Source organism: Penicillium nucicola, assembly GCF_028828085.1.
Source record: "Penicillium nucicola strain IBT 29836 chromosome Unknown utg000002l, whole genome shotgun sequence".
NCBI lineage: Eukaryota > Fungi > Ascomycota > Eurotiomycetes > Eurotiales > Aspergillaceae > Penicillium > Penicillium nucicola.
In genome coordinates, this window is record NW_026643126.1 from 1307575 (window position 1) to 1320865 (window position 13291).

General features: G+C 49.3%; 4 protein-coding genes across 4 annotated transcripts; 2 read left to right on the forward strand and 2 right to left on the reverse strand.

Moving 5' to 3' along the window:
* Positions 1 to 410: 410 nt before the first annotated feature.
* Positions 411 to 1810, reverse strand: N7511_002258 (TLC domain-containing protein; the record flags this gene model as incomplete). Its single annotated transcript, XM_057124683.1, has 2 exons — positions 411 to 1625; positions 1691 to 1810. The coding sequence occupies 2 exons, from the start codon at positions 1808 to 1810 to the stop codon at positions 411 to 413; spliced, it is 1335 nt and encodes a 444-aa protein (XP_056986842.1).
* Positions 1811 to 3871: 2061 nt separating this feature from the next.
* Positions 3872 to 5668, reverse strand: N7511_002259 (sugar porter family MFS transporter; the record flags this gene model as incomplete). The annotated part of the gene is made up of 3 exons (XM_057124684.1): positions 3872 to 5012; positions 5086 to 5286; positions 5364 to 5668. 3 exons carry the CDS (start codon positions 5666 to 5668, stop codon positions 3872 to 3874), a joined length of 1647 nt encoding a protein of 548 aa, XP_056986843.1.
* Positions 5669 to 9608: 3940 nt separating this feature from the next.
* N7511_002260 (uncharacterized protein) lies at positions 9609 to 10085 on the forward strand (the record flags this gene model as incomplete). The annotated part of the gene is made up of 1 exon (XM_057124685.1): positions 9609 to 10085. The coding sequence occupies one exon, from the start codon at positions 9609 to 9611 to the stop codon at positions 10083 to 10085; it is 477 nt and encodes a 158-aa protein (XP_056986844.1).
* Positions 10086 to 11523: 1438 nt separating this feature from the next.
* On the forward strand, positions 11524 to 13194 carry N7511_002261 (adaptor protein STE50; the record flags this gene model as incomplete). The annotated part of the gene is made up of 3 exons (XM_057124686.1): positions 11524 to 11791; positions 11853 to 12014; positions 12065 to 13194. The coding sequence occupies 3 exons, from the start codon at positions 11524 to 11526 to the stop codon at positions 13192 to 13194; spliced, it is 1560 nt and encodes a 519-aa protein (XP_056986845.1).
* Positions 13195 to 13291: the final 97 nt, after the last annotated feature.

Here is a 13291-nt window from a genome sequence, read left to right on the forward strand (position 1 = left end):
TACTTATCAAGAGAACCATTGTCTTGCAGCTGTAAACGACAATATATAAGATGAGGTATTGCCATCCAAGGAGTCCATACAGGTTGCTATTAGCAGATCAGTTCAGTTCAACTATTCCATCTACCTCTGCACAAGATCAAAAATAGCATATTAACATCCCCAAAGGAGAATCTTTGAATTCATGTGCTCGTCACAAACAAGCGCCCGCGCCCGCTCTTCTATAGGCTACTCTACCTGGCGGAAACGAGCTCAAACCAATACATAACAGCATATCAACACATCCAGAGACAACATTGGGAAGCTCGACCAAAGTATAAAATATAACTATAACACGGTTGAAAAATCCCCGCGTGGGGACTGAGGACAAGGGCGCCCACAGCAACCACTGCGGTGAATGTGTACACTCACACCTAGGCCTTACGGCTTCGTGTGCGAGGACCACGCTGTTCGGCAACGGGCTCGCCATTGACAAGAACCTGGGGCGCGTGGTTCTCCTTAGCGGACTGGTCAGCGCCAGTGGCGATAGCCTTGGTATCGTTAACAGCATCAACTTCCTCTTCCTCTTCCTCTTCGTCATCGCTGCGCTCGTCCTTGGCGACGCTGGTAAAGATGTAGTTGGCCAGAATGCGGAGGATGAGGAAGAGCCAGAAGAGGTTCACAGCCTGGAGACTGGCTAGGAGACCGAATGTGATATACTGACTGATCCAGCACTTGTACTGCTGGGTCTCCCAGTTCAATTCGAACGGACCGACAGTGCGGAACTCGGTCAGAACGGCCCAGAGGATCTTCAGGTTCAGGAAGTGGCGCAGGTAGATCCACCAGCCGACGAACATGGCGAAGTAGGGCGGGGTGATGAAGGCATCGATGTAGTTCAACACCTTGGAGGTTGCCAGGAAGAAATCGGAGATATCGTGCGTGATATAGACGGCTAGACCCATGTAGGTGAAGTGGAAACGGTAGCTCAGCCCGATAAGCGCAAGCGTGATGATGTGGTGGCCGACCAGTTCCTTGAAGTCCTTGCGGGGCTTCTCGAGCTGCAGGAGCAGCACGATAGCCTGCTGGGCCCAGTAACTAGCCTCGAGGAGATAGTAGGCCTTGAAGAAGCCCTCGTGCTCGCGGTGGGGGAACCCCTCGAACATGGCGGTTGTGTTGAAGTACCAGATGGTTGAGCGCTTCATCACGAACAGACCAAAAGGTCCGAAGACTCCAAAGTAGACGGCAGTGTACATCTGCTCCATGAATCGCGCGGTCTTTCCCTTGCCCCGGATACCACACCAAACAGCGAAAGGACGGATCATCTGCTGCATGATAAACTCGCGCGTGAAAGACAGCACCACGGTGTAGAAGGCCACAAAGGCAATATCTTTCTTTCCCTTTCCATACATGATCGGTCCGCCGGGTGTCTTTGGGGATTGCGGGTAAGAGAGGAAGATGGCGCTGTGCATGGGGTTTGACGTGGTGGGATTGATCGCATACAAGCCGAGCAGGAACAGCATAATCACCAGTGGCAAGAGCCAGGTATATCGCAGACAGGTATCCGCGAAGCGGTGGAGGAGAGACCGAGCCCGACGGCGCTTATGTTGGGCCTTGCTGGCGAATTTGTCTGCATCGCGAGTGTCGAATTGCTGTCGGGGGAGGGTCAGTCTGCGTGATGCGCGCGGGACCGGGATTGGAATCACGTTGCGCATACCTTGAGATCCGGGGAGGAGGGTTCAATCGGGCTGACCTCGTTCATTGTTGACATGGCTGGTGCGCTGGTGTCGCCTCTGATGTCCACGCCCAGGGCTGAGCTTCCCCGCGGGCGAACCATGATTGTGCTGTCTGGTGTATCTCGTATTCGGCGGATGAAGTTCGAGGTTTGATCAAGCTCACGTGCTCCCAGAAGTGAACAGAAGAAAAGAACAGAAAGTCGACAGTCGAACACGTCGGAACGATCGGATCAGAAGGGAAGATCAGTGATCAGCTTTTTTTTCCCAGGGGTTGACTCCACTGAGCTCGCGGAAATTCTTGGCATTGGTCCGCTACAAAGAAGTTCTCGTCCGGTTGGAAATGCGTCGGCTTCGATGAGTCGGAACTTATTTCAATCTACGTCCCTGGATGTGTCGGTCTCAATGAAGAGAAATTGATCCTGCTCAAGGCTTTACATTGATCTGCGCATCTTGTCTGGGGTAAATCGCAGGTTTCGAGAAATGACATCACAGGGCTGTCCGCTTCAGGCCAGATAGTGAACGCTCAGCTACTACTTCAGGGCTTCGAGGTTACATACTTGAACATCTTGACCTACTTGGATGATTTCTTGGGCTAGAGCCATTCAGGACCACTGTGTATTGGCAATGAATAGAAGCAAGCAGACTGTCAAAGTTCATGAGGGGACGGATTCAACCCCCGACTGGTTTGCAAGCAGATTCTGGAGTACTGTACACTGTACAGTAGGACACGCCTGTTATAAACATACTTAGCAGCGGGTCCCTCGTCAACCTTATTCTGCTGCTATGTCCTCCGTACGTTGTCCTTACACGCATCCATGGATACTCCTGTAAGTAGGTCCATCTCACCCCACTGGGGACAGCAGATCGTTGCAACCCTTGAGCGCAAGTTTGGACTGGGTGAGTTCAGAGCTGATAACGAATGATTTTGATCTCACGTATCCTAGCGATATTCCCGCTATATGAACAACGTTGATCACGAAGATATGCTGCGTATTCGTATCCGTGTGCCCACCTGGATCCACAATTGTATGGCTGGGTAAGCAACACAACGTTCCATTGGATAAGTTGAACATTCTTGAGACTGAGATTGGGACCAGTAAGCTGCTCATATAGTACGGGACATGTTAAAATCACACCCTTCCCTATATAATAGTGGAAGTATGACATTAGCGTTGCGATTAGCATATTATAACCAATTTTCCCGCGCCCTTCCAAGGGGCACTTTCAATTTATCACATTCAAAAATCCACCGTTTCGGCAATGCTCTGCAAGGAAACAGAGACGCAGTTCTACGACTCGACTTCGAAGATCTGCGCCATAGAGCCGAAAGAGCGCTCTGGCGCATGAGATCCCTGTGGCATCCTCCTATATAGGGATCGGTGTGTCCGTTTGTGCTGTTGGTTGCTTTTGCTTTTTCCCCTTTTTCTTTCTTTTTGCTGTGCGTCATACTGGAAATAGATACGGAACAACAAATTGTAACCAAATGGGACGTGATTCCCCACCGAGCCTGCCTTTGATATCTTGATTTTGGATTTTCTCCGCGAAGTCACGGAGCCTCGGTCCCATGATCAGGTAGACGGTCAGTCATGTAGTCGTGGATGTTCGTCTTTCTCGTCCCAATTCGAGTTGCCAGCTTGAGTATACATGACCCTCGGTCAACTAATTCCCGTGAGTCTCTTATATCGACGAATATGTAGAATTCGATGTCCTGTCAGGATAAGTTGGACTAAATTAAATCATGACGCCGAAGCCACTCCCCTACCTTTCCTCTCTTCCTCGCTAGTCTAGTGGGGTTAGACGTTTAATTTCACTTCAATTACTATACTTTGCGTCAAGATCGACATATAACGGTCTGCTTGACTGAAAGTGGGTCAAGTATCTCAAACGGGAGATGCATGTAGTTGACGGGCTGCGTCCAAGTACCCCAATTGGAGTAAACATCACAAAAGGACGCGTGGGGACTATTCTATATGTACAGTACAGAGACAGGGATTTGTATGAATCTATTTCAGATTGAAAATATTCATTAAAAGTTCAGTCAAAAGAAAAAGAAAAAATAATCATTATGGCAGCTAGCCACCAGTATGTACAAAGCTCAAAGTGATCTAAAATCAAAGCAAAACTAAGAGTTCAAACAAATTGAATCCAGAAGGACCGATAATCTAGTCGGTCTTGGGAACAACCTCGGCATGCAAAGCACCGCGCTTCTCGCTACTAGCCAACTTCTCCCCAAGAGCCTCAACATCTCCAGACTCGGCAGCAACAGTGCGCTTAGTATCATGAGTGGTCTTCCATGCAGGAGTTCCAATATAAGGAATTCCATGAGGATCCTCAAAGATCTGCTCCGTCTCCTCAAGAGTCTTACCAGCAGTCTCAGGGAAGAGGAAGTAAACATGAAGCAGCATAACAAACAAGAAGACACCAAAGATGATGTAAGTCTGCCAGCGGATGTTGGCAAATGCAGACGGCACAAACAGACCAAGTGCAGTGTTGAACGCCCAGTTGGCCGATGTAGCCAACGCGACAGCCTTGCCTCGCACGCGCAGAGGGTACAGCTCAGGAGGGTAGACCCATGAGACGGGACCCCAGGTTGGTGCGTAGGAAGCGACGAAGAGGTATGTGCAGGCGATGAGACCCTGGGCGGGGGCACCGGAGAGTCTCATCGACTCCTCGGCAACACCCTTGATACCGCCCGGCACGACAATACCGTATTTTCCCATGATACCTGCGTTGGCGAACATCCAGATCATCATGAGAGTGGCACCGACGAGGAGGGTAGGGCGACGACCCCAGCGGTCGACCCAGATCAGGGCAGGGACGGTCATGACAACGTTGATGATGTACTGGATGGAGGAGGCGAGGAGGGTGGCGTTGCCTTCGTAGCCGGCCATGGAGAAGACGTAGGTAATGTAGTACATCATGACGTTCATGCCGGTGAGCTGCGACCAGATCTGGCACCAGATACCGGTCATGGTACGGTGAATCATCTTGGGGCGGAAGAGCTCCATATAGGACACATCCTTGTTCTCACGCTCGAATTCGCACATATCGCGAATTTCCTGCATCTCGGCCATGACGAAAGGACTGTTGGGGTCGCCTTTGCCGTGGACTAGAGTCAGCACGGATTGGGCTTCTTCCCAGCGGTCATTGCGGGCTAGCCAACGGGGGGATTCGGGGAGGATCATCATTCCGAAGAAGAGAAGGACGGCGGGCACCATTTGAATACCCCAGGGGATACGGAAAACTGATTCGCTGTAGTCGGTCGCGTTGGGGCCTCCAATGTAGGAGCAACCGAAGGAGATACTGTTTAAATCGGGGTCAGCAGGTTGTCCATGTTATATGCATGGGATAAAGTTTGTGAAATGGGAGTACTTACTAGTACATGATGAGAATACCCCATGTAATAGCCCACTGCTGAGAGCCGACGAGACGACCACGCTTAGAGGGAGGTGAAATCTCTGAGATATAGACAGGGACCTGGGCAGACTCGATACCGACACTGAGACCGTTGATCACACGACCGGCGACGAGCATACCCATATTCTGGGAAGCACAAATAATAATGGAACCAATAACCCTATAAAGCAAAGATATTGTTAGCCCAAAATGAAAAAAGCACATAATGAAGAATAGCAGGATAATGCCAGCACATACCAGATAACACAACCAACCATGATGGCATACTTGCGACCCAGACGATCCGAAATGAAACCAGAAATCAGAGCTCCAAGCCAGGAGCCACCGGGCATAGCAGCAGTGACACCACCCTGCTCCAGCGAGCTAAGACCAGAGCAGTCGTTGTCATCATTGAACGGAGGACCCTTAGGCCCGTGGTTAAAGTAACATTTGTAGGCAGGAGTACTGATAATCGCCGACATGGACGAGATATCAAAGCCAAACAGCCCACCACCAATGACGGACACAGCCGCGATTGCGTAGATATTCCCCACGACAAACATGGTGAATGTTGATCCCAGAGGGGGCAAGTGAAAGGGGAAATTGAAAGACGATCAGGAAGGCTGAGAACGGACTGGGGGAGGGGTTTTATAAGGGAAAATTCTCCAGGTCAATATCAGACCCAGCTCATAAAATAATAAGCCATGCATGGCTAAATGGACTGAAATACAAAGGAAAGATACACTTGGTATACAGGGCTGCCAAGACCCCGTTTGCAACCCCAGGCTTATGTAACACCTTTAATTGGCTGGTCGGCTCCCCAGCTACTCCACTTACTTGCCTCTGATTGGCCAACCACCCGGCAACTCTGATGGGATCCGGGGAATCGGCCACGAGGTGACAGTACTAGACCCAAAGGAGTCAAGCGTTGTATTTCTAGCCCTGAACCCGGTCTGAAGCCGTGTTCGGGAGAACAGAAAAAAGCCGGCGGATTCCCTGCACTCGGTACGGCAGTGGCGTTTCTCGGCGCCTTGTGAGAAAGAGAGTTCAACAGAGGACTTGGTAGCATACAGAGCAAAATAGAGAAGGATAAGGTAAAATATGGTTCCTGGACATGTGCACATCAGGAAAAGGGGACCCATGAACCAGTTTTTCCGTCCCCAGATTAACCCACAAAACACAGCATGGAATGCGTCTCGGCTTTGCATATCCCGAACAAACCCTGACAGCCAGACGTGTAATTTTGCCCAGCCGACTGCGACATTCTTTTGCAATTACCCGGAGAAATCCACTTAGCGTAGATAGCCAAATCCATTGGGGGAGGAGTCCCGAGCTCACATACTAGTCCGGGGCCCCAACTACGGCCATTTTCCCAGAACGGGAACCGAGCACGGCATCCTACGGCCTCGTTGGCTGACGCCGATGTGGACTCGGGCACGATTCGGGCCTTTCGAGCGTAATTTATGGGACGGCGTGGGCCGATGTCCGCATATTTCCTTTTACCCTTCAAATTTTTTCATTTCCTTGATGGTCTTTGCCGGTCTCTGCGTTACGCTGGAAAGTTAAATTGAAAATGTTTCAGGCCTGACTTTTGTAATTGTGACTGGTTGTCTAGAGTGGAGCGGTCATGGGAATTTTCTCTTTTCCAAGGTTGGATAGCATGTCTAGAATGGGGTGCGCATTTCCTAGTTGAATTTCACTATATGTACGTGTAGTCTGAGGTGACATTCCCCCGCTTCCTGGGAGATGCGGAGGACTGGGGAAGAGCCAACTTGTTTCGCTCACCGAGAGTCAATCCCCAGACATTTTGCTGTTTCCGAGGTTTGGATTTCTGTAACAGCACATGTAACTTGGAGCTTAGCGGCGATGATCTCCCACACGTTTCCTCGTTTAGGTTTTCCGTCCCCCTTGCTGTTTTTCATTTGTGCTCAAGCCACTGACATGGGTGGTGTTGCGAACCGTTGCTTTTTTTTTTGGCACGGGCCATTTTAATATGGTAAGTCCGTTGATTACCCGAAATGAGGCATTTGTGAGATTGTCGGTCTGAGACTTGGTTTCGTGGTTGGACTAAAACTGTGTTTGAGTAGCGTTACATAGATCATCTCGCCAGGAAGAATTTGCCAGGTACAATGGTTGATCGTTTTGACAGCATTTCCTGACTAACACTACATCTCGACCTGGAAGCCCCAAAAAAATCGAAGATGACAATCGACAAATGCAAGAGACTCTATAAGCGCCCCCAAGCCCATACACACGTAATATTAGTACTGTACAGCAATGGGCCGATTACGAAACAGCTTGATCAAACATCGGCAGATTCCGAAAAACCAGCTTTAGGTGTAGATCGACACTCAATCGGCCTTAGCCGAAGGGGACTGCTCTTGTTCAGCGAAGATACAAGCGAACCTAAGCGCAACTCTCTTCCCCAATGCCATCTTCTTCCATTGGTCAAAGTGCTGCAAATGAACCATGCTGAGAGGCTATCTCAATTTCTCTCGATCAGTAGGACTTTCCAGATACAAGTTTCTCCAATTCTGCTGAAGTTCAACATCGAAAGGTCGCCCGTTAATTACATCGATCTTGTATGCTCAGCTTCATCAGTCACAACTGGATTATATCAACGCAGTCCAATGCCGTTTCTCCAATATAAGAAGGCATATGTGATTATTGCTGTGACAGCTTGGCTCATACACTGACGTTGATTTTCAGACTGGTATTAATTGTCGTGTATGCTGACTTTGTGAGGTAAATTTGAAGGCCACCAAGGCCTAGTAAGTCTCTTCCTATCTGCCATGTGTATAATCTGTATAGGATTTCTGGTATGAGCAAGATCCATCTTGGGCCCTGATGCCTGGTCCACCGATCGTACTAAAATCCAACCCAATTCGGATGCAAGGGTTGTGGCCTCCTAATTTTATATCATTAAGATTTACGCTTTCCTTCACCCACAATATCGACGATCCTTGCCCCCTTCTATAACTGCTTCCAACCTGATACACAAGATCTCGGGCACATATTGAGGCGACCACTGCCACATACTCTTGCCATTCTTTGTTCTTGTACAAATCAGCATATTCACAGATGCCACGGATGAAGAACAGGGGAGCTCGTTCAAAAGTTCCATGGCTTCCATTTCAACGCATAGAATATCCATTTCCGCGACTTACTTGGTCCCGAGCTGAGGCAAGTTCAAGAGCCGTATTAGACGATGCTATTATCCCGCAATTAATAGTGAGATCGTCATCGAGCTTGGTGCGTGGTTTGCGTAGAGTTAGATATTTCTCTCGATACGTAATTGACCATAGTATCATGCAGTGGTATTGCAGGTAGTTGACCTCGAGTACTTGATTCACTGCCAGCAGAAGCCTCTTCGATTCAATAGCTACTTTGTCACCCTTAATATTTTGTGACTATAAGCTACCCTACGAGGTGTACTTAGGTATGGAAGGCCGCTAGATAACGTTGAAATACAGCATCTGTTATTCTGATTCTTAACCGTGGGACTGCATCGGTACGTGTGATGGTTTATGCAGGCAGGCGCATCAGATGTGCCTGCCACCTGGACATACAATTGCTGAAGAGGTTAAGGGTTTGCCTGCTACTGTTTTTGGGATTAGTGGAAATAGTCCATTGAGAAATGAGGGCTTGTTTTGTTCATTGCGAGATACCCGCCCCTTCGTCGTTTGATATCACTAATAAACTACGTAGTCACATTGTAGTAGTTTTTGAGTATTGTTTTTTACATCTAATTTTACCTCTGACATTGTATCGAATTTAAGCATTGTGATGAATCGGATGCATCATCAATCCTCGTCTAGTACCCTGAGTCTGCTAGTAATCCCCCATGAGTGGCGGTAATACATGGGCACCGAATGAACCTACAGGTAGTTCATATTGGGTCAAGCCAGACTGATAATGTCGGCTTTAGAATAGTCGTCAAGCAAGCTCACTGGGCATATTGAATTCGAAACCTCCCAGGATCGGTGTATATCAGGTGTCAGAGGCACAATATAAGCATGAGATGGCATACAGCAGTATCAAAAATGGCTTACCAAAGCTGCCATTGGTTCTTAAATTTATCACATTAACTGACAACAGAAGTACGAACAATCCAACCCCCAACTGGTTGCCGAATCCGATCTGGAATCGGAGTTTTATGCGACCCGAGACGATTCCTATTCACCGCCCGCATTGAGGACCCGCCCGATTGTCCGTTGAGTCTTTCTATTCAGCTTCATCGTCTGATTGTTCTCGCTTGCGCATGTCTATTGTCTCATGCGATGTAATGCCAATTAGTCTGCTGTGACCCCCGCACTGTCATAGAGGGCAGGCCCCTTTTCGCCCCCTTCGTCTTGACCTTCACTCCAATACTTGATTACTTCCGCGGCTCAGAGCTACAAACCCTTGAAGTGACTAGGCTGTAGCCTCCACGACCACCACATTCTACCTTCCAAACCTACAGTCACCTTGGTATATCGCGAAGCCCCGAACGCACACTCCACAATGCCCTCCTCCGCCACAAACGGAGCCTCCTCCACCCCGGACGCTCTGGAGTCCGACCTCCTCGTCAAATTGTCAGCTAGTTGCGCCCTCGAAGATCTACAAGAGAGCCTTCTGGGCTCTCTCCACCGTGTAGGTTGGACCGACAAAGTGACGACCCTTGCCACAGAACTGCTCCGCGCCGGCCGATGCGAAACCTTCGATGATGTGATGGAAGCAATCGTAGCTTCGGCAGAGGGAAGACCCCATCGCGCACTAGGCTCCAAGGCCACAAACGGTGAATCAACCACAAACGGCACAAACGGGACCAAGAAAGGCAGCAAAGAGAATCCTGCCTACGACCCTCTGAAGTACATCGAAGAAGTTGATGTCCGGATTCCTGAAACGGTGGTGGATGAAGGTGTCCGTGGTCTCAAAGATATTCTGCGAGATGTCGCCGACCTTGAGGGGGAGAGTGCGCCGAATGGCGACAAGAAGTAATATTACCGGACAAAGGTGGTACTTCGAGGTGCGATCATGCATGGCTGGGTTTTCCTTAGGAGTACAAATGTTTTCGGGCGTGCGGCATTGGACGTGTTTCCTTCTGTTTTCCCATTTACGATTCGTGGGGGGACTTGTGAAGTCCACAGGCGCTCTTGTATCATCTCAAATAGACATATCACGGGGTTCTGCATATTCCCCATGAAAGCACTTGGTTTATCGTGTTCCTCCTTTCTAATTAGAGATGGACTTGATCTACTCTATCAGTTCAGACATTCTCTATGACGCAATAGGTCCTATATCTGAAGGATTCACTGCCGAGTGTAGGCTATAGCCCAAGGAATAGCCCTATAGGACGCTTTTCAGAACATTGGGTTGGTGGGATGAATCGGCCTAGTGAAACGCAGGGGCTAGTCAAATTGTCGGAAATTAACCGCGCAGTAAAGAGGCCCCAAAGTCGGAGATATCTCATTTTAAAGAGATCGCGGTAGCGTTTAATTGGGTTTAACACAACGGGAAGTTTGTCCATGTATCCACACTCATGTAGCAGCCTGGAATTGCCTCCAACTATGTCATGAACATACCATACCGGCTGGGCGCAAAGGGCTGGATCTGATCCGATCCGATCTTTCCGTATAGTTGCAGTGCAGCTATACAGTTGTATACACGGTGGGAAGACTCGAGAACATCCATCAGAGATAATCCATTAGATTACGGTCAAAAGCGAGTGTGTCAGTATCCCTGCATTGATCACTCTTGTATCAATCTCTGGCGGGGCAGCCCTAAGATCTGTGCAGAGAATCTGAAACCGATTACTCCGTCCTAGATTTCGGGACCTCAGGATATTGTCCCTCCATAGAAAATATGCACAGTAAACCCAACTGAAGGTGAAGTGAAGGAAATCGAAGTATAAAGTGGGACAAATCCCAAGGTCCAGACCGAGTCACGTGAACATCCCATCAGACCGTCTTCGCCTAATCTCTCGAGCTTCGTTCCTAGCCCATCTGTGTTTGGCTATAGGGGACCACTTGCTCTACGATCTTGTGCTTTCAAATCAGCGTTGGATCAAACCACTGCCTATTCCCGCTTGACTCGTGTTGTTGTTGATTGCCGCGTCAACATTCGCCCTCGTCCGCACCCCTCCTCGGAACTGCAAGGAAGACAATCTGCTCGAAGCGCGCGACACAAACGATACATCCTTTCCCCAAACAGTTTTTACTCGTTCCATGTTTGCCGACCAACATTTGAATCCTCGCCTGCGTCCCTCTTTCCACCCGCGCTTCGCAAAATAGAGCTCTCGGCGCATTACCGCCGACAATCATTTCGTCCGCTCTGCCTGCTCCCAGTTCCTCCGCTTTGGCGGTGGCGCCTGTGCACCCCCCTCGTTTAACTCACCAGTGATCGGTGAATATCATTTTCCAGCTACAGTCCTGCGATCATGTCTCTTCATACATCCTACCACGCCGACTCCGACGCGGACGATGAATATGAACGCAGCGTGATTACCTCGCCACACCTTACAATGGAGTATGAGACGTCGCCCACAGATTCAAATATTTCATCGGCAGAACACACCCCGACCAAATTTGGTCACCCAAGTGAGGGGCCCCGTTCCCCGCGAACAATAATCACGGAATGGTCAATCGAGGAATGTCAAGAATTCCTGACATCACTTGGATTACTTCAGTATCATGGCACATTTAGAGGTAAGCAGGTTGTTAGCCAATCAAATGAGTGGCAAGTCTCTAATCACTATACGTCGCGCAGAGAACGGGATTGTTGGCGAAGCGCTTGTTGCCCTAAAGCACGACGAGCTGAAAGAAATGGGCATCAACAGTGTGGGGCATCGCCTGACCATTTTGAAGAATGTATATGAAATCAAAGTCAAACAAGCAGTTCCTTTGGATGCGGATCATTATATCCCGCTTTGTATGTATCGCCCGATGCTTTGAAGCAACCAACTTCTAACATATTAATAGCTGCGGATCAAAGCATGAACGAGACAGCAACGCAGGATGATCTCGCCCGTTTGATCAAGTCAATTCAGGTTCGAGATGAGAAGCTCATGCTGGTTGAGACAGAACTGCGTCGAATCACAGATGACTACCGAAGACTGCGCGAAGAAATCCTTCCCGTGATCAAGATAGTAAAGGATCGTTCGCACCCACTGCCTCCGCCATCTTCAGGAGGGCCGCCATCTGGAGGGCAATCTTCAGAATGGCATGACAGCAACACAGGCACCATTACCTCGCCTTCTCAACTAACGCTCAACGAGACTTCTTCTTCATCGAAACTTGTACGAGCTTTCTCAAAGCGCATTCACACTGGCGGCGCCACACCGAAAAACCATTCACCAACACATATTCCACCTATGATACACGAAGGGCGCTCTCATTACGAATCCTTGAATCCCTCAGCCGCTGCATTGGCTGCGTCGTCCCATCTAACAGCTTCAATGAATGGACAGTCGCAGCACTCCCCTGGAATTCCTTCTCCAACATCGCCCAACACACACCATGCTCATCCTCAAACACTTAATCCGCGTTCCTACTCTCAACCGAACTCCAACACCAGCCGCAACACGAACTATGATTATGCCGAACAAACACCCACAATGCACTCTCGTTCAGACCGACTCACCCCGAGTCAAATGCCGACCTCCCGGACTGAGACTCCATCATCATCACGCCTTGATCCGCGCAATGACCCACGTCATGACCACCGAACCGAATCACGGGCAGAGTCAAGAGCTGGCAGCGGCGAACCATCCAGCGTGGAAATCTTCAAGTCATTCCGAGTATCATGGGAAGACCCTTGCTACAAGGTCCTACCGGCAGCGCTCAAAAAATACAACATCAACTCCGACTGGAAGAATTACGCGCTTTACATCGTTTACGGTGACCAAGAGCGTTGCTTGGAATTGAACGAAAAGCCTCTTCTCTTATTCAAACAACTAGAAAAGGAAGGCCGCAAACCAATGTTCATGCTCCGAAAGATTCACATGGACACACCGCAAGGTACCCCCGGACCTGGCACCACGGCACCTAACAATGCCGGCTTTGAAGGCGGCCGCCAGGGCCAAATAAACCTCCCAGGCGGTGTACTGTGATTTTGAACATTACCCTTCAATGCACTCCTGTTTGTGGCTTGGAATACCCGGTGTTTTACATATGTGCTAGATCACTTTTCATACCCCTGCATTTGTT